Source organism: Clupea harengus, chromosome 5 (assembly GCF_900700415.2).
Source record: "Clupea harengus chromosome 5, Ch_v2.0.2, whole genome shotgun sequence".
NCBI lineage: Eukaryota > Metazoa > Chordata > Actinopteri > Clupeiformes > Clupeidae > Clupea > Clupea harengus.
In genome coordinates, this window is record NC_045156.1 from 4,400,348 (window position 1) to 4,417,958 (window position 17,611).

Genomic DNA, 17,611 nt, shown 5'->3' on the forward strand with positions numbered 1-17,611 from the left:
GGTGCTTCAGTAATGATTATAATTGAACTTTAATTCAAGTTTATGTCAAGCAGAGAGACCATAGTCTGCTGTTAATAACAAGCGCCTCAAGAGTAATTTCCAGACATTGTAATGGATACATGGAAATGTGATTCTATGGACAAAAACACAGGAGGCATTTCCATGGCCTAGCTTTTATTCAGTAGTAAGTACAGTATAAATGAGTCAAACAAGCAGACAGTGAGAAGCATCACTGGTCACACACATTTGCTACACGCTCATCTAGGTGACTTTTCCTCTTGTACATCCACTTCAGAGACACAGCTGTATTTGATTGATAAATAAAAGCAGCACAATCTGGAACAGACAGAGCGACTGACGCCTGTGATGGCAAAGGAATCAGCCAGTGATGTGAGGAGTAGAATGCAACATGACGTTAGCCAACTGATATTATGGGACTATTTTTGCCTAGATGTTATTTGTTGACATCTGCAATGAAAACATACATTCCACACACAGTAGCTTGTTGTGATGTGCTCCAGTTCAGGCTGTAGTGTCACAGTTACAAGGCGCTTGTACATGCCCCTGTTGGGCCATGTTAAAGATACCACGACTGTCTAGGGTAGTGTTACACTTAAAATACAGCAGCTCAAGAACATTCTTAGTTTTTCAGTGAAATAATCAGAGCAGTAATTTTACAGTGCAGAACAGGAAATGCAGCACATTGGTAACTATGGCGATCGTATGCTTACGTGTTGCTAGCAAATAGAAGACATGTACTTGTCAAAAAGAAGCTTGTTACATTTATTTTGTCACAGAAATAAACTTGTGTGTGTCAACCATGTAAAATGCTCATTTAAAAACATGTCTACATATGTGCATCGCCTGGCCCTATTTCATTGAGTGCGTTTCCTTAAAATACAGTGACTGTTGAAAGGATAATCACAATGAACAAAATCTGAGGGCAAACTGACAACAAAAAAAGAACACCAAGTCTTAAAAGGTTGGACAACACAGATGTAAATAAAAAAAGAACGTTTAAAAACACATTTAAAAAACACAGCCATAAATGACGACTGACTGACACATAAGACATGCAGACAGTAATGGATAATCAGACATGGAATTATTTGGTGGAAAAAAGCACATAACTTAAGACCCTTTGTGTGTGTGCGTGTTTGTTTGTTTGTTTGTTTGTGTGTGTGGGTGTGTGTGTGGGTGTGTGTGTGTGTGTATGCATGTGTATACATGTGTGAGTGTGCATATATATAAATATGTATATATATATATATATATATATATATATATATATACTCTCTCTCTCTATATATATACACGTTTTTATGTTATTCTTCTACCAGTCCCATGAATTTGTGTGCAAAGAGCTAACGTGTATATAGTCATATCTGTACGCATTTACGGAATATTATAGGTTTCATCACATTACATAGACCCTTGCCATTGGGGACCAGGGGACCAGGGGAAGAGGGGACACACAACCGATTGAAATGGTGGGGAGGAGGGGGACCCAGGACAGAGCTCTGCCCACTGAGGGGAGAGGGGAGGGGGGAGGCCTAGCAGGAGACCTCCATGGTCTGGGGCCTGCTTTGGTTGTCCAGGCACCCAGCGCCGGGGCCGTCCAGGGGGCTGTTGAGGCTGCGCACGCGACTGCTGTCCATGGAGGCGATGCTGGAGGAGGAGGTGGTGCGGGAGCGACCCAGACGCGTCATACCAGCAGTTGCCACTGAGAGACGGAGAGGGGGAGAGAGAAGAAGAAAGGGAGAGAGAGAGAGAGAGAGAGAGAGAGAGAGAGAGAGAGAGGCAGGGAGAGATAGACGGAGGGAACAAAGAGAGACAAACAAAGAAAGAGTTGGGAGAGAGATCCATTAGTATTTCATACCATCAGTAAAACACTCTTTCTGGAAGAGCCTGTAAAACATCCAGCAGCCAGCAATAAATACTGAGCATGCAAACAAAAGAACAGGAACACTAACACAACAGCATCAACTTTAATCCTTGCGGTTGACACAGATATGTACACCATCCCGACATCTAAAACGTAAAGTCCCCAAAGACTAAAAACTAAAAGTAAAAAGATAAAGGGTATATAGAAACAAATAGATAAACACACTTGCACATCTAAAAGGGTTGAATGATTGAATAGGAAGCAGGGAAGCCAGCAATAATCTGATTGGCCTGATTAAGGTGCCTGCTTGTACCTGATTCGTTGCTGAGGTGGCTGAACAGTCCAGAGGAGACTGTTTGCATTGGAGAGATGGAGTAAGTTCAGACAATGGAGGAAGGGAGAGACAGTGATGGAGAGAAAATGAGATGAAGACAGGGGCAACTTTACTGACATATTGTGAAGAAGGGAAACAAACACCACAGGATGTGTGTACCTGTGTGTGTGTGTGTGTGTGTGTGTGTGTGTGTGTGTGTGTGTCTGAGAAAATAGTGGGCAGGAGTCATTTCAGATAAATTATGAAGGTCTTCTGTCAAAGGCAGTTACAGGTAAGCGGAAATATCAGGTCCTTTTTTACTATACAGGGCCTTACTAGCAAAGGGCCACATTTAACTGGAGTCCCTCAGACTATCAATATCAGCCTAGTAAGGAAGTCAAACTTTTCACTTATAGGTCAATGACTTTGGCCAAAGCACTAGTGTTACACAGATAGTAAATTCCATTAAACGTATTTCCTTTTCTTAAAAGTTTCTTAAAGAATTATTATAATTATTATAAATAATTATAATATATAACTTTTAACATTTGCACACTCCTGCTTGCTAAAGGAAATTAGAGAACTGAATTGCAGTGGCTAATTTCACTCAAAATGAAATTCAGCAGAGATGAATGCGAAAAATGAAATTCTCACGGCTCTGTGACTGACAAATAAGCTGAATCAGCATGAATCAGAAACGGCTGCTACTAGTGGAAATATAGCAAGGCGATGGTTCCTACAGCTATGACTTTCTCTAAAAACAGCTTGTTCCTTTTAGTTAGTTATTTTGTCAGTATCATTTTAGAAGTGGCAAAAGAGACATGCCATGTGTATAATTCTAATTGACTTTTAAGTTGGCATGTGATGTGATGATAACATGATACCATCACATCTCTGATTATACCTACACTTCTCAGTCAGTATTATGGACTGAAAGGAAGTTATTACAAAAAGAGAAAATGAACACTTTTAAACACAAACACTTTATAATACCTTAAGTTATACGTTATATGTAATGAGGACTTTTTATTTGTTGGAGGGTAGGCTTCAGGCTCCTTTTTAGAAGAACCTTTGTATGTGTGCATTGATGCCAGCCTCTAGCCTTCATTAATCCTCTGCTGACATTTCTCCAGCAGAGTCCTCACCCTGGAGGCTTTATTCTTCTCTCTCCCCCTCCCCCCCCCCCTCTAGCACCCCTAACCCCCCCCCCCCCCTCTAGCACCCCTAACCACCCCCCCCTCTAGCACCCCTAACCACCCCCCCCTCTAGCACCCCTAACCACCCCCCCCCCCTCTAGCACCCCTAACCCCCCCCTCTAGCACCCCCCCCCCCCCCAGACCTTTGAGCGTCTATCCAAATGGAGGGCAGCCATGGGAAAGGGAATGATTTATACAGGGAGCGCAACATTTGCATTCACCATTCAACCATTCAACACTTGCTTGTGTGCAGGAACAAATAAAAAATAATTCATACCATACTTATCATTCCAGCATCATCTATTTGCATGATGCCTTTAAAGATACTTCACAGCCTGATATTACAAACATTAAGTACATTACAACAGTGCAGATGTGATGGTCCTTGTAGATTTGGCACACATGCGCATTGTGTTGCTTTTTGAATGTACCAATTCAATTTAGGCTATGGACGAGACCATAGGACTACAACACAACGCTTTATCTCAAGGAAAATGACATCTTACATGTGTGTTTCATACAAGAGAGGCAACAGGCAAACAAACACAGCACACCCTCTACAGAGCTTAGATGCAAGTCATGCTAGGAAACATGGTACCGCTCCTACTTACAGCTGGGGCTATGGACCACTGCAGAGACGAAAGGAAACAGAGTTAGAGGCTCCAGACTCCGTGATAGGAGTGACAAACAGCACTATCCTATTAGTGCACTGCTGGCTGTGCTCCAAGGCTTTTCATTGCCTTGGCTGACAAAGACTGAGGGAAATTGCTTCAAAAGCAGTGCTCCCTTTTCACACGAATCGTAATTCAACTCACTTCATCAGGAAAGAAATCCTGTTTGGCTAAAGAAATGCAGTCTCTATAAAAATGCTACACTAAACAAGCTTTGAGAGTTTTTTTGGAAAGCAAATGAAAGTTTTTTTTTACTTACTGTAGCCCATTCCCTGGACAAAATATTTGAAGGCCTCGGCCAGTTTACCAGGCTGTAGCAGAAGGAGAAGAAAAAATTAAATCAACCTCAACAACTGCATCCCCAAACAATTAAGTGGCTTATATTTTTGTAATGGTTCAGTATGTCCCAGATGTATTTTGGTAACTAAGAATTTCAGACTCAGGCGTTCTCACGGAAAAGCACCATACTGCTATCTTAACCAAAACCTGAGTGGAAATATAACTTCTTTAAATTGATGTGGTTGAGGGCCAACACACTGATTCTAATCTTGACTGGGTAAGTTTCCAGAACATGTTCTTCCTTTTTTCAAAATGCGGTGAATTCATGTTTGGTTTTTAGTGACTGAGAACCAAGTATGCAGAATGTTTCCCCCAAGGTTTGGCAACTCCCCTTTAAATACTAATAACCATTACATTGGCCTGTAATTTCATTACAACTATAAAAACAGCCAATGGTGTAATTACTTACACGTTTTATATGCAACATCTCACATTTAGAAACTGCAAGTAAACAATATAGAGCTGATGACTACCCACCTGCACAACCTGGGGCAGACCACCACAGTCAGCCATCTGCTCAGAGGGAAAACGCAGAGGGGAGGAGAGCAGAGCGTTAATACCACGATGGACCTCATGAATACAAATGACACAAAAGGAACTGTATGCGTGTTAAGGCGTTAGTGTAAATTAAAGCATGCCGATTGACTCGCTAAAAGACATGACACATACAGAATGTTTGGTGGAAAAAAAAATTCTCACCTTCAGCAGGGTGGTTTTGGTTGGGTTTAACCTTGAGTTACACTCCACCTATGCAGTCACAGGAAAGATTTGAGTTGCAGTGAAAATCATACCATCTTACTTCTACAGAAGCCACCTTGATCCCCCCCCTTCCTCTCTTCAGGGCCGAGGCATCATTCATTTTAGAGTTAAAGGTCTTTTGTAATGCATATGGTGCAAAGTGAATGTACTTACTGGCACAGTGAATCAGTAACGAATCATGGGACTTACCACAGCCTCAACAGCAGGAGATGTATCCCCCACCACCAGCAGAGCGGGGACACTGTATGGCAAAGGTCACAAATGAAGAACAACATCCACCACACAGTCATATACCTCTGTTGCAGTATTCAGAGTTCAGAGTTCAAAGGTCCCACTTACGTCAGTGTGTTCACAGTATCCTCGTTGAGTCCCACAGTTGGCCTCTCAACGCCCAGGTCACGGCGGCTGCAAGAAGCAACACGCCATTTAGACTAGCTTCATTAACACACTGAGCCATGATTTCCCTAAGGGGCAGAGATGGGAGGATAGCCACGGGTTGTGTGGGAGAGTGGCAAGGGGTGGCCCAATGAGTCATTACCTGCTGTAGGAGCCGCAGAAGAGGCCCAGGTTGTCCTGGTTGATGTCCTGGGAAATGTGGAGGCGGTAGGTCTGGATGAGCTCCAGGTTGTCCGTCAGCTCATCCTGAGGAGGTCAGACCAATTACGCAAACACTTAGAATTCTAAATGATTAAATATCTCCTTTATAAAACTTGGACATATTGTTATCAACATCTCTATTTTTCCCCATAAAAGACTGTAGACCAATTGTCTTGTCCAATAGACAAGAGCTGGACACAATCAGAATTACCGAAACGGGCCGTGGGGACATGTTCCAGAATAGAACTACACAAAGAATGAGGCCGATATTAAATGAAAGCAGACTGGATGGGAAAACTCATCCTTCAGATATAATGCGCCGTGGGTAGAGGAGGAGGCTGCTGTACTCACGGTGCTGAAGTGGTGGGCCATCACGTTGTCCACAACGCTGCTGGTCCAGCCAGAGAGCTGCGGAGATAAAAGAACTGTTAGAGTGCATCCACTCACATCTCCAAAATAACACTCATTCAAAAAGGCCTCCTAGACTAATTCTAACTCTAACCATCCTTTCAGTAGTCTTCACCGTGGTGTTTTTCCTCTGTTGGCTGCAAGTCAAGTGTTATTTGACCATTCTGCTGTATTGTATCTGCTAATAGTCTCCCTGTTGGACATGTTCATGTACAGTATTGATGAAGTATAAATCTGTAAAATCTTTCGAAGCTGCACTGCAGTAAATAGAGGAGGTTACACCCATACACCCTCACTGAGTTGCCCATCAAGAGCGTCTCATCTCAGTTTACCTTAGAGGCAGCCCAGTCAATCCAGCCCTCCGCACAAGAGTCCACATTGATGAGCACCAGACCCTCAACAAGAGAGGGATGGTTGAGCTGCACCAGACAGGGAGAGAGAGAGAGAGAAAGAGAGAGAGGGGCAGGGAGAGATATAGGTAGAGGGAGAGAGAGAGAGAGAGAGAGAGAGAGAGAGAGAGAGAGAGAGAGAGAGAGAGAGAGAGAACATTAGTCACTAAGCACATGAAATATACATGGAGATGGTGCCTTATGTACTGCAGGCCTGCCCTGGACCACACAGTCACGATGCCTCCTCTAGCTCCTCTTGCTTACAGATTGCTTATTTAAACCAATATTTATGATCATGCTGCAGCCCAGGTGGAAAACCAGTGGTTCAGCCATAAATGATTCTGCTGGACAGAGGCCTTGGGTACATTGTATTACCTTCAGGTAATTTAGCTGCTGCTCTCCGAATCTCCATGTTTGTTACATATATATATATATGTATATGTAAATATATGAGAATATATAGCTGTCATTTATGTGATAGGCTTACCCATTTGTAAAAACATATAGAGGGAGAGATAGAGAGGAGAAGAGGGAGAGGGGGGAGGTAAACGCCTCTTCTCTAGCTTTACTCTCCATAGCACTCATCCTTTCCTCTGCTGTATCAATCTTTCAGCAGATATCCCCCTCCCTCCCTTCCTCAGTTCCTCCTTACAGTTACAGTGCACTTCATAGAACAATCTGCTAAGACCAGTTACAATAGACTGAATATATAAACACACAAATAGAGTACTTTTTTTTTTGTAATTTTTTGTCTAGCACACAAAAATGCTAGGTCATTTAGGGTGCCGAACATAGTATAAAAACATTTGTGTAAAAACAACAAAGACTTAGAGTACAGTAGAGCAGAGCAGAGCAGAATAGAGTAGAGTAGAGTAGAGTGAAGTAGAGTAGAGTAGAGTAGAGTAGAGTAGAGTATGGTAGAGTAGAGTAGAGTAGAGTAGAGTAGAGTAGAGTAGAGTGAAGTAGAGTAGAGTAGAGGAGTGGAGAGGAGAGGAGAGGAGAGGAGAGGAGAGGAGAGGAGAGGAGAGGAGAGGAGAGGAGAGGAGAGTAGAGTAGAGTAGAGTAGAGTGAAGTAGAGTAGAGTAGAGTAGAGTAGAGTAGAGTATGGTAGAGTAGAGTAGAGTAGAGTAGAGTAGAGTAGAGCAGAGCAGAGTAGAGTAGAGTAGAGTAGAGTAGAGTAGAGTAGAGTAGGGTAGGGTATGGTAGAGTAGAGTAGAGTAGAGTAGAGTAGAGGAGTGGAGAGGAGAGGAGAGGAGAGGAGAGGAGAGGAGAGGAGAGGAGAGTAGAGTAGAGTAGGGTAGAGTGCATTACATTTCTGATGTGTGCTATGTGTGTAATGTTTTGCAAAAAGTGTTTTATAAAACTGAAAATTGAGTGAAAGACTGAGAATTTGCTTATAGTTTTGCATATTTGGTGTGGGGTTTTTCCGTTTGAGTGACAGGTTTCAGATATTGTGTGAAATGTAAAGATTTTTAAAAGACCTGTAATACATATCAGGAGGAGAGAGAAGGAACTAAGGAGATTGAGGAATAGATACTGACAGAGCCAGACACGCTGGGAAGTCTGGTATCTCTGAAACTGTATGACAGAAAGACACTAAAAATACCTGTGTGTGTGTGTGTGTGTGTGTGTGTGTGTGTGTGTGTGTGTGTGTGTGTGTGTGTGTGTGTGTGTGTGTGTGTGTGTGTGTGTGTGTGTTTGTTTGTTAGGGATGCAACGGTACACGTTTTATTTTGTCGAAGCGTTCAGTACGGCCCTTATGGTTTAATACACACATGTGAGCCGCGGTATTACAGTACGCCTGTCAATTCCTTATCATTTTCAAAACGTGCTGGAGGAGCTGGAGACGAGAGGGGAAACTAAAATCAAAATGATCTCAGCTCCAACTTGACCGTGGCAAACGCTACCTAGCCAGAGAGAAGCAAATTTGGAAAGGAACTGCGTCTTTCGGATCTGTTGTGTGGGAACATTTTGGATTCAACGTTCAATACAATGACCAGGATAAGAAGACTGTAAACAAAGTAGAGTCTGCACGCATTGGTTTGCCACTGTTGGCTATTCGAGTGGAAACAGTTCTAACATGACGTCCCATCACTCGGCCCCATCCCAGGCGGAGCAAGGAGAGTCTACTCGTCTCTCGCTGTTGCCTTCCAACAACAATTTGTGACAAATGAAAAACAAAACAAAACAAAGAAACTAGAAGGGCACTCAGGGAGTGCAGACCTCCACCAAGGCCAAATGCCTCTTCTTGCAATGCCACATCTCGCATCCAAAAACCTTGGCAGAGGTAATATCGAAAGCAGATTTGCAGCCCTATTCGACGGTTACTGACGCGGGATTATGTCACCTGATGGAAAAGTCAACCGTGTCACAATGTCCCCTCCCACACACATTTGTAAAGATCTATGAAACATCACAGAGATAAATTAAAAGTAAAAAAAATGGACACCCCAGAGACACCCTATCTAACTCTCTCCACTGATAGTTGGACCTCCAGAGCAAGTGAAAGCTACCTCACTGTAGTAACGACAGAAACCAGGCCTTGTCAGTCATGCTGCACGTTTTATTTGTCTAGAGGCAAAATAAATAGTTTAATTCTTAATTGTTTAAAGGGTGTTTTTTTTTCTTCTTAAAAATAAAGATAACGAAACTGTACTGTGGCCCAAAAAACATGATACATTCCGAACCGTGGGCCCACTGTGCCGCTGCATCCCTAGTGTGTGTGTGTGTGTGTGTGTGTGTGTGTGTAGCTCCAGACAGCAGACAGTGATAAATGGCTGATGAAATATAATGACTTTAACACCCAATAATTATGCTAAGCTGCATATTCAGCAAAGCAATATGTGCAATTCAGGAAATGCCTTCAAGCTGTAGGCACATTAGTTTGAATACATGTCGGAACTTGCATTTAGTTAAGAGTTAGCATATTAGCATAGATTTCTTGAAACAGATGACATATCAATATCTATCCCTTTTGGGCATTTATCAACTGACTCACTGCTGTCTATAATAAGTTTATAAGAGTACATATGAGGTGTAGCCAGAGAGACAGAGAGAGAGAGAGAGAGAGAGAGAGAGAGAGAGAGAGAGTGAGAGAGATTATGGGTCAGAGACCAATTAATCCTAATGTGTGAATTCCTCTGTCATGTTGTACTGCATAGAGGCCAGCCATCTCGACACTCAGCACTCTTTTTAAACGAGCTATTAAATAATCCTGATTCCGGGGGCACATTAGGTTCATTCAAGTCACAAAAAATTCCTGACTCCTAATTCCTGAGATACTAAACACTAAACTATGCATTTAGACTGTAGAACTGCATTATGTGAGCAAACTGTGTGTCTGAGCAATGTGAGGGATGATTGGACTCACAGCGAATCGGCTTAGGATGTATGCTCCTGCCCCAACACCGATCCCAATCACACTGCTAAGCCTGTGGACAGCAGAAAAGGGACAAACACACACACACACACACACAAGCAACCTCAGTAAACACAATGTGCATTAAGTTAAGACAGATTCCTACAACCAGAGAGAAAGAGAGAGAGAGAGAGAGGCTCAACCCGAATGCTGTAAGTCTTAGTGATTGGGGTGGTTGTGGTTTCGGTTATGACTACGGCCACTGCGCGGGGGCTCATATTGACATTCAGCTAATGTCAGCATACACCCTATCATGGAGGTGTCAACACCCAGACAGAGGCGGCAAAGGTCACTAGTTTTGGTTTGATGGCATTTATGACTTTGGACAATTTGAATCAATGAAGTCAGTTGCAAACATTGTGTTATTGGCACAGCAATATGTGCTCATGTTATTGTGCACAAACAGAGCCCCAACCCTCAGCTGTCTCCTCTGTGGGGGTCGTGTCATGGTCTGTGTGACGTGAACTCTGGGCCTGTGACCCCACAGGGCAGGGGGGGGGTTATAATGAGGAGGCCTGCTGTGCTGTGCTGTCAGAGAGGACTGGCTCTCACACTCACCTCAGGTGAGTCAATACAGATGGCAGCATCTCTGCCAGCTCATCCATGGTGGGGTACAGGTACCTGTGGACACACGCACGCACGCACACACACACACACACACATGCGCACACACACGCGCACACACACACGCACACGCCCACGCACACACACACAGACAGATTTCATGTTTTGTGTACAGAAAGCAGAGAGCAGAGAATGGTATGGACAGATCTGACAGAGACCAGACAGTTGGGAAATTTGAAGACACCCACATACACATTGTGTCACTATTAAAATTGCAAAGTTAGCTTTGTCAATAACAAAGTTATATGACTGAATAAGATCTATGGGCACCTCCACAGACATAGAAACACACATACTGTCTGATATACAGATACCCAAACTACATGAAACAATGACGGTGGCCTTGCAGCATGGAGCCTACTTGTTGATTTGCGTGGGAAGTCTATGGGCCTCGTCATTATGAGCCGTGTTATAATGTTCTAACACGTCCAAAGAGAACCCGAGGCATCAGAGGCTGCACCACTATGGGTCCTGACCCTTTCAGTGTGTACTGTAATTTATCCTATTCTCCACGGGCTGGGAGCGGATGGCTTTCTCCTGTGTGTGTGTGTGTGTGTGTGTGTGTGTGTGTGTGTGTGTGTGTGTGTGTGTGTGTGTGTGTGTGTTTGTGTATGTGTGTGTGTGTGTTTGTGTATAACAAGCTAACAGTCTGACTCATCCAATCTGCTTCATCCAATCCTGTGGAGATTCCTCCTGCACCCACGCTCCCCCACAGACGCATTGAACGCACCCGTTGGCTCCTTTCTATTTCTGAGCGCTTGTCATAAACTCTCGTTGTCTTGAAATGTATCCCACAGCGTTCAGCGTGGTGAGGACATATTGTATCCAATGCTCATCCAGTCTAATTAGGTTACATTGGAGGGAGTGGCCCTAAATCCCTGTGCTCCAGGTTGCATTGGACACAGAATAGATGGAGGGAAAAGGGAGAAAAAAAAACACAGGAAAAGGACAGATGGATAGGGACGAATGCAGAGGTGATGGAGAAGACGTAGCCCAACGAAAAGAGTAAATGAATCGAGACGAATTCGATGAGGACTCCTTCTCCACCTCTGTGATGGTGACACGGAGGGGGACAGAGCAGAGGGAAGGGACTGAGTGGACAGAATGGACCAGGGGGAGAGGAAGAGGAAGATACACAGAGGGAGAGGAAGAGGAAGAGACACAGAGGGAGAGGAAGAGGAAGAGACACAGAGGGAGAGGAAGAGAAACAGAGGGAGAGGAAGAGGAAGAGACACAGAGGGAGAGGAAGAGGAAGAGACACAGAGGAAGAGACACAGAGGGAGAGGAAGAGACACAGAGCGAGAGGAAGAGGAAGAGACACAGAGCGAGAGGAAGAGACACAGAGCGAGAGGAAGAGGAAGAGACACAGAGTGAGAGGAAGAGGAAGAGACACAGAGTGGGGGAAGAGGAAGAGACACAGAGGAAGAGACACAGAGGGAGAGGAAGAGGAAGATACACAGAGCGAGAGAGAGAGACACAGAGGGAGAGGGAGAGACACAGAGCGAGAGGAAGAGACACAGAGCGAGAGGAAGAGGAAGAGACACAGAGCGAGAGGAAGAGGAAGAGACACAGAGGGAGAGGAAGAGACACAGAGGAAGAGGAAGATACACAGAGCGAGAGAGAGAGACACAGAGGGAGAGGGAGAGACACAGAGCGAGAGGAAGAGGAAGAGACACAGAGCGAGAGGAAGAGGAAGAGACACAGAGGGAGAGGAAGAGACACAGAGGAAGAGGAAGAGACACAGAGCGAGAGGAAGAGACACAGAGCGAGAGGAAGAGGAAGAGACACAGAGCGAGAGGAAGAGGAAGATACACAGAGCGAGAGGAAGAGGAAGAGACACAGAGGGAGAGGAAGAGGAAGAGACACAGAGTGGGGGAAGAGGAAGAGACACAGAGGGAGAGGAAGAGGAAGATACACAGAGCGAGAGGAAGAGACACAGAGCGAGAGGAAGAGGAAGAGACACAGAGCGAGAGGAAGAGGAAGAGACACAGAGGGAGAGGAAGAGACACAGAGGAAGAGGAAGATACACAGAGCGAGAGGAAGAGGAAGAGACACAGAGCGAGAGGAAGAGGAAGAGACACAGAGGGAGAGGGAGAGACACAGAGCGAGAGGAAGAGGAAGAGACACAGAGCGAGAGGAAGAGGAAGAGACACAGAGGGAGAGGAAGAGACACAGAGGAAGAGGAAGAGACACAGAGCGAGAGGAAGAGGAAGAGACACAGAGCGAGAGGAAGAGGAAGATACACAGAGCGAGAGGAAGAGGAAGAGACACAGAGCGAGAGGAAGAGACACAGAGGGAGAGGAAGAGGAAGAGACACAGAGGAAGAGGAAGAGACACAGAGCGAGAGGAAGAGGAAGAGACACAGAGCGAGAGGAAGAGGAAGAGACACAGAGCGAGAGGAAGAGGAAGATACACAGAGTGAGAGGAAGAGGAAGAGACACAGAGGAAGAGGAAGAGACACAGAGCGAGAGGAAGAGACACAGAGGGAGAGGAAGAGACACAGAGGAAGAGGAAGAGACACAGAGGGAGAGGAAGAGACACAGAGCGAGAGCGAGAGGAAGAGACACAGAGGGAGAGGAAGAGGAAGAGACACAGAGCGAGAGGAAGAGGAAGAGACACAGAGGGAGAGGAAGAGACACAGAGCGAGAGGAAGAGGAAGAGACACAGAGCGAGAGGAAGAGGAAGAGACACAGAGGGAGAGGAAGAGACACAGAGCGAGAGGAAGAGGAAGAGACACAGAGGGAGAGGAAGAGACACAGAGCGAGAGGAAGAGGAAGAGACACAGAGCGAGAGGAAGAGGAAGAGACACAGAGGGAGAGGAAGAGGAAGATACACAGAGGGAGAGGAAGAGACACAGAGCGAGAGGAAGAGGAAGAGACACAGAGCGAGAGGAAGAGGAAGAGACACAGAGCGAGAGGAAGAGGAAGAGACACAGAGGGAGAGGAAGAGGAAGATACACAGAGGGAGAGGAAGAGGAAGATACACAGAGGGAGAGGAAGAGACACAGAGCGAGAGGAAGAGGAAGAGACACAGAGCGAGAGGAAGAGGAAGAGACACAGAGGGAGAGGTGGTATTGTGTGGACAAGAGAAACAGTGACTGGTCATCACTCAATCCCTGCCTGTTCTCCACTATCCTTTCAAATAAAGGCTAGTAAAAAAAGAGACAGCGATAACACATAGTGCCCTAATTTCGTTGCCAGGCAGCAAGCAAATGAACGAGCAATGAGCAAAGGCCGCCACGTGTGAACTGGAGCTAATTTAATAACTTTGAAAAACCATTTCGCTAATTCAATACCATGAGCAAGATCCTAAGTGCAAACATGGGTGGGTCAGCGCAATGCTCCCACATGCCACACGATAGCTTGCGCCATTTTGTTGACTGCTTCGCTCGTTGCCTGCCAATGAAATTAGGGCCCATAGAGACAGAACATAGAAGACAGAGGACAGAGAGGACATGGAGCTCGCTAGGACAGGAAGGAGTACGTGTCCACTGTCCACGCTGGGGGGCCCAGAGCAGCTGCTCACCCGGTGGGGAACGGAGGCGCCGTGTCCTGCTGGCCTGGGGCGTCCACGTGCACCACAGCAAAGTGATGCATGATCTCCTGCATGTCCTCATAGTTAAACAGCGTGTTGAAGCACGACTTATCTGCACATAGACAACATGAACAGACATATGCATAAAACAATATACATACACTTCAAACAAGCCAATTGTTGACCAACATTTTTTTACACTAATATTTATGTGTTTTGTGTGTGTGTGTGTGTGTGTGTGTGTGTGTGTGTGAGGTGTGTAGTGTAGTGTGTTATGAAGTTATTTAATGGATTCAGACAAAATTCTATATTGTATACTATACTGTATCAAACTTACCGAACACCTGGGGGAATTCCAAGTGACAAACCTGGGTAAGTTGACTCAGAGTAAATGGTTAACCTTAAACTGTAACTGTAGTATATCTATGATTGAAGAACTTTCCCTAGAAAAACAAAGCCACCAGGCTCTTTTTTAGGAGGTTTACCACGTAGTCTGAGTTCACCTACCCAGGTTTGTCACTAAACCATGTTCTTGGAGTACCCCCTGATGTAAAGCTGTAGTAACGTTGTGACTGTGCAGGCTTTTGAGGGCTCAGTATTCCAGTACTCACGGTTGAGGCCGATGTCATGGTAGGTGAGAATAACGGGCCGGTTGCCCTTGGGTACGCCTCTCATGGTCACATGAAGCATGCCGTGGGGAGTCTCAATGTCATGCTCCTACAAGCAAACACACAGTGGGACACAGACAGGTCAGCAGGTGGTTGTACTGAACCACACACTCTTACACACTCGTACACACAAAAGTGAACACACACGCGATCTGAACTGAGTACAGTATATGAAAAAACTCTTTCGCTCTGACTATTCTATTACAAAAGGAAACAAAACCACACACACACAAGACACATCTCCTGTCTCAATGGTACATTTTACATTTAGTCATTTAGCAGACGCTTTTGTCCAAAGCGTCGTACAAGGGACATTCACACAGACACACAACTTGTCATGACTAGTAACCCAGCCAATCCAGTGGGGGTTTCTCGGCAGCTGATGAGCACAGAGGAGAGTGAGAGAGTGAGAGAGTGAGAGAGTGAGAGAGTGAGGCGTCTGTGCTTGTGGACTCTGGAGGACAGGAGGGAGGAGCGTAACACGGCTGTCTGGGTGAGTCAGGAGCGGAGCTCCCACGGGCCATCTGCCAGGATCGATACAGCACCCGGCTAAAACCCAACGCTATAAACCCAGCCCAGTACCAACAACCCAACAGGGAGCACCCAGCCCAGCAACAACTCAGTATCCCAAACTTCACCCACCCCCCAGCAACCCAGCACTACAGCATAACACAACCTCCTTCGAGCCACCCAGCACTGAGGGTCCAGATTAGCTTATAAACCCCCACCAACACACCAAATCCAGCTCAACCCCAACAATCTAGCGATACAAACGCTGCACCCAGCCCCACCTGAAGACCCTGCCAATAGTCTGGCCATGAAGACCCAGTTCATCCCTGCTAACCCCCAGTCAGCCGAGCGATAACCTCACTGCTGTGGTCCTGCTTCATCTTGATCTTGAGTGAGAATCACTGTGAAACACACGTTTCAGAACAACCCACAGAAGGTAATCTGAGCAGAAGATCATCGTGGCACACACAAGTTCGTTCCTCTCTCTCTCCTATCTCTCACATCTCTCCCATACGAGGCCTATCTCTGTCCCTCCATCACTGATCTGGGGTCGCTGCTGTTGGTCTAATGGAAGACAGTGGAGCCTCACTTCCTAAGAGGGAGTACTGCGGCAGATCAGCAGTATAGTGACTCATCTGGCAAGCAGCAAGATTTACACCAGAAAACGCCCCTTATGGAAAACCATATGCATACATCATCTCGGGCTGAGTGTAATGGGAAATATACAATGCATATAATAGTATATAACAGTGCTCTCATAGGAACAACTGGAAACACACAGAATATACACATATACCATACAGGTGGAACATATGATACTGTTCAAACGCATCAGAGGCACTGTAATCACGTTTTCCTTTATAAAAGGAATAAAATAATGAGTAAGATCTCTGAGTGTTTGAATGTGTGTGTGTGTGTGTGTGTGTGTGCGTGCGTGCGTGTGTGTGTGTGTGTGTGTGTGTGTGCATGCATGAGGAAATGCCCATCCATATAACATCTTCCAGTAATGCCAGAGACCAGCTGACTCAGGAGATGCTGGGCAGTGATGCACAAATAACCCTAGGCGGAGAGACTGACAAAGACTCTGAGGGAGGCTAAGACTGGAATAGTTCTTCATCCATGGCTATCTCAACACACACACACACACACACACACACACACACACTCTCCTCCTGGAGGAGTGACTGCGGAAAAAGAGCTGCTCTGAGCCCAAAGAATGCCAAAACTCACACACAAAAACACACACACACACACACACACACACACACACACACACACACACACACACACACACACACACACACACACACACACACACACACACAGGCACAAAAGCACAAACAGATGTTGGACACCTGCTGTGGTATGTTCTAAATAAACGAGGATGAGAAACAGAGAAACCTACTAAATTCCTCAAGTCATTTGGACCAGACAGACAAAAAAATCCTTCAAATGGGACAAATGGAGCAAAATGAACAACAGGAAACAAAACAGAAAAAAAATCATTCAGTGTGGCTCTAAAATACTTCATCTGCACTGGAGTGATTGATCTCGTTACAATTGATTGGCGCTAGGCCCAGCCCATTATGTGCACTGGGGCACCTTCAGAAGTGACCTCAAGACAGGAAGTGATGCGGCAAAATCTGGGAGGGTGGAGGCTCACCCTGCTCAGTGACAGAGCCCATAGCCATTAGCATTTCCCAAACACTGATGGCGTCACAATCACATGACCAGTCTGCTGACAGGACAGGACAAGGTAAAGATATGAATAGAAGCAAGGCGGGCCAGAGAAAGAGAGAGACAGAGAGAGAGAGAGAGAGAGAAAAATCAGTGTGAGATACAGGAAGAGAGAAAGAGAGCTGGTGAGAGAAAAATGAGCGGGGGATGGGAAGAGAACAAGAGATTGAAAGGGAGGAAAGAAAGAGATGAAGGGCAAGAGAGAGGGAGAGAGAGAAAATGAGTGAGAGAGAGAGAGAGAGAGAGAGAGAGAGAGCGAGAGAGAGAGGGAGTGGGACGGGTGGGCCAAGCATCGCCTGCAGGGTCCCAGAGCTCATCAATAAACCAGGGCTGTTCAGAGGAGTGGCAGGTTATTACAGACTAACAACACTGGAGCTGCAGACATGATAATGCAGAGGCCCTCCATCTCATAGATGGTTGCTGCAGTGTGTGTGTGTGTGTACGTGTGTGTGCATGTGTGCATATACGTACGTGCATGCATACTTGTGTGTGTGTTTACTGTGCATACATCGAAACAGGGTGGTTTGTGTATGCGTTTTTTATGTATCCATGTGTTAAGCAGA

At 45.5% G+C, this 17,611-nt stretch overlaps 1 protein-coding gene across 4 annotated transcripts in view; it reads right to left on the reverse strand.

The window, feature by feature from the left end:
• Window positions 1-157: 157 nt before the first annotated feature.
• The window catches only part of ndrg3a (ndrg family member 3a), a 45,622-nt gene continuing 28,168 nt past the window's right edge, over window positions 158-17,611 (reverse strand). For 2 of the 4 annotated variants that reach the window (XM_031567384.2, XM_031567386.2), the window contains 15 exons: window positions 14,745-14,850; window positions 14,125-14,245; window positions 10,534-10,596; window positions 9,928-9,988; window positions 6,501-6,587; window positions 6,112-6,168; window positions 5,702-5,805; window positions 5,503-5,568; window positions 5,353-5,404; window positions 5,104-5,151; window positions 4,882-4,917; window positions 4,325-4,376; window positions 4,006-4,023; window positions 2,199-2,237; window positions 158-1,723 (listed from right to left, as the gene is read on the reverse strand). In XM_031567384.2, the coding sequence (XP_031423244.1) occupies window positions 1,554-1,723; window positions 2,199-2,237; window positions 4,006-4,023; window positions 4,325-4,376; window positions 4,882-4,917; window positions 5,104-5,151; window positions 5,353-5,404; window positions 5,503-5,568; window positions 5,702-5,805; window positions 6,112-6,168; window positions 6,501-6,587; window positions 9,928-9,988; window positions 10,534-10,596; window positions 14,125-14,245; window positions 14,745-14,850 (1,080 nt within the window). In that variant the 3' untranslated portion in view covers window positions 158-1,553. The remainder of the gene's footprint in view (window positions 1,724-2,198; window positions 2,238-4,005; window positions 4,024-4,324; window positions 4,377-4,881; window positions 4,918-5,103; window positions 5,152-5,352; window positions 5,405-5,502; window positions 5,569-5,701; window positions 5,806-6,111; window positions 6,169-6,500; window positions 6,588-9,927; window positions 9,989-10,533; window positions 10,597-14,124; window positions 14,246-14,744; window positions 14,851-17,611) is intronic. The other 2 variants (XM_031567385.2, XM_042707771.1) reach the window with 2 other exon arrangements.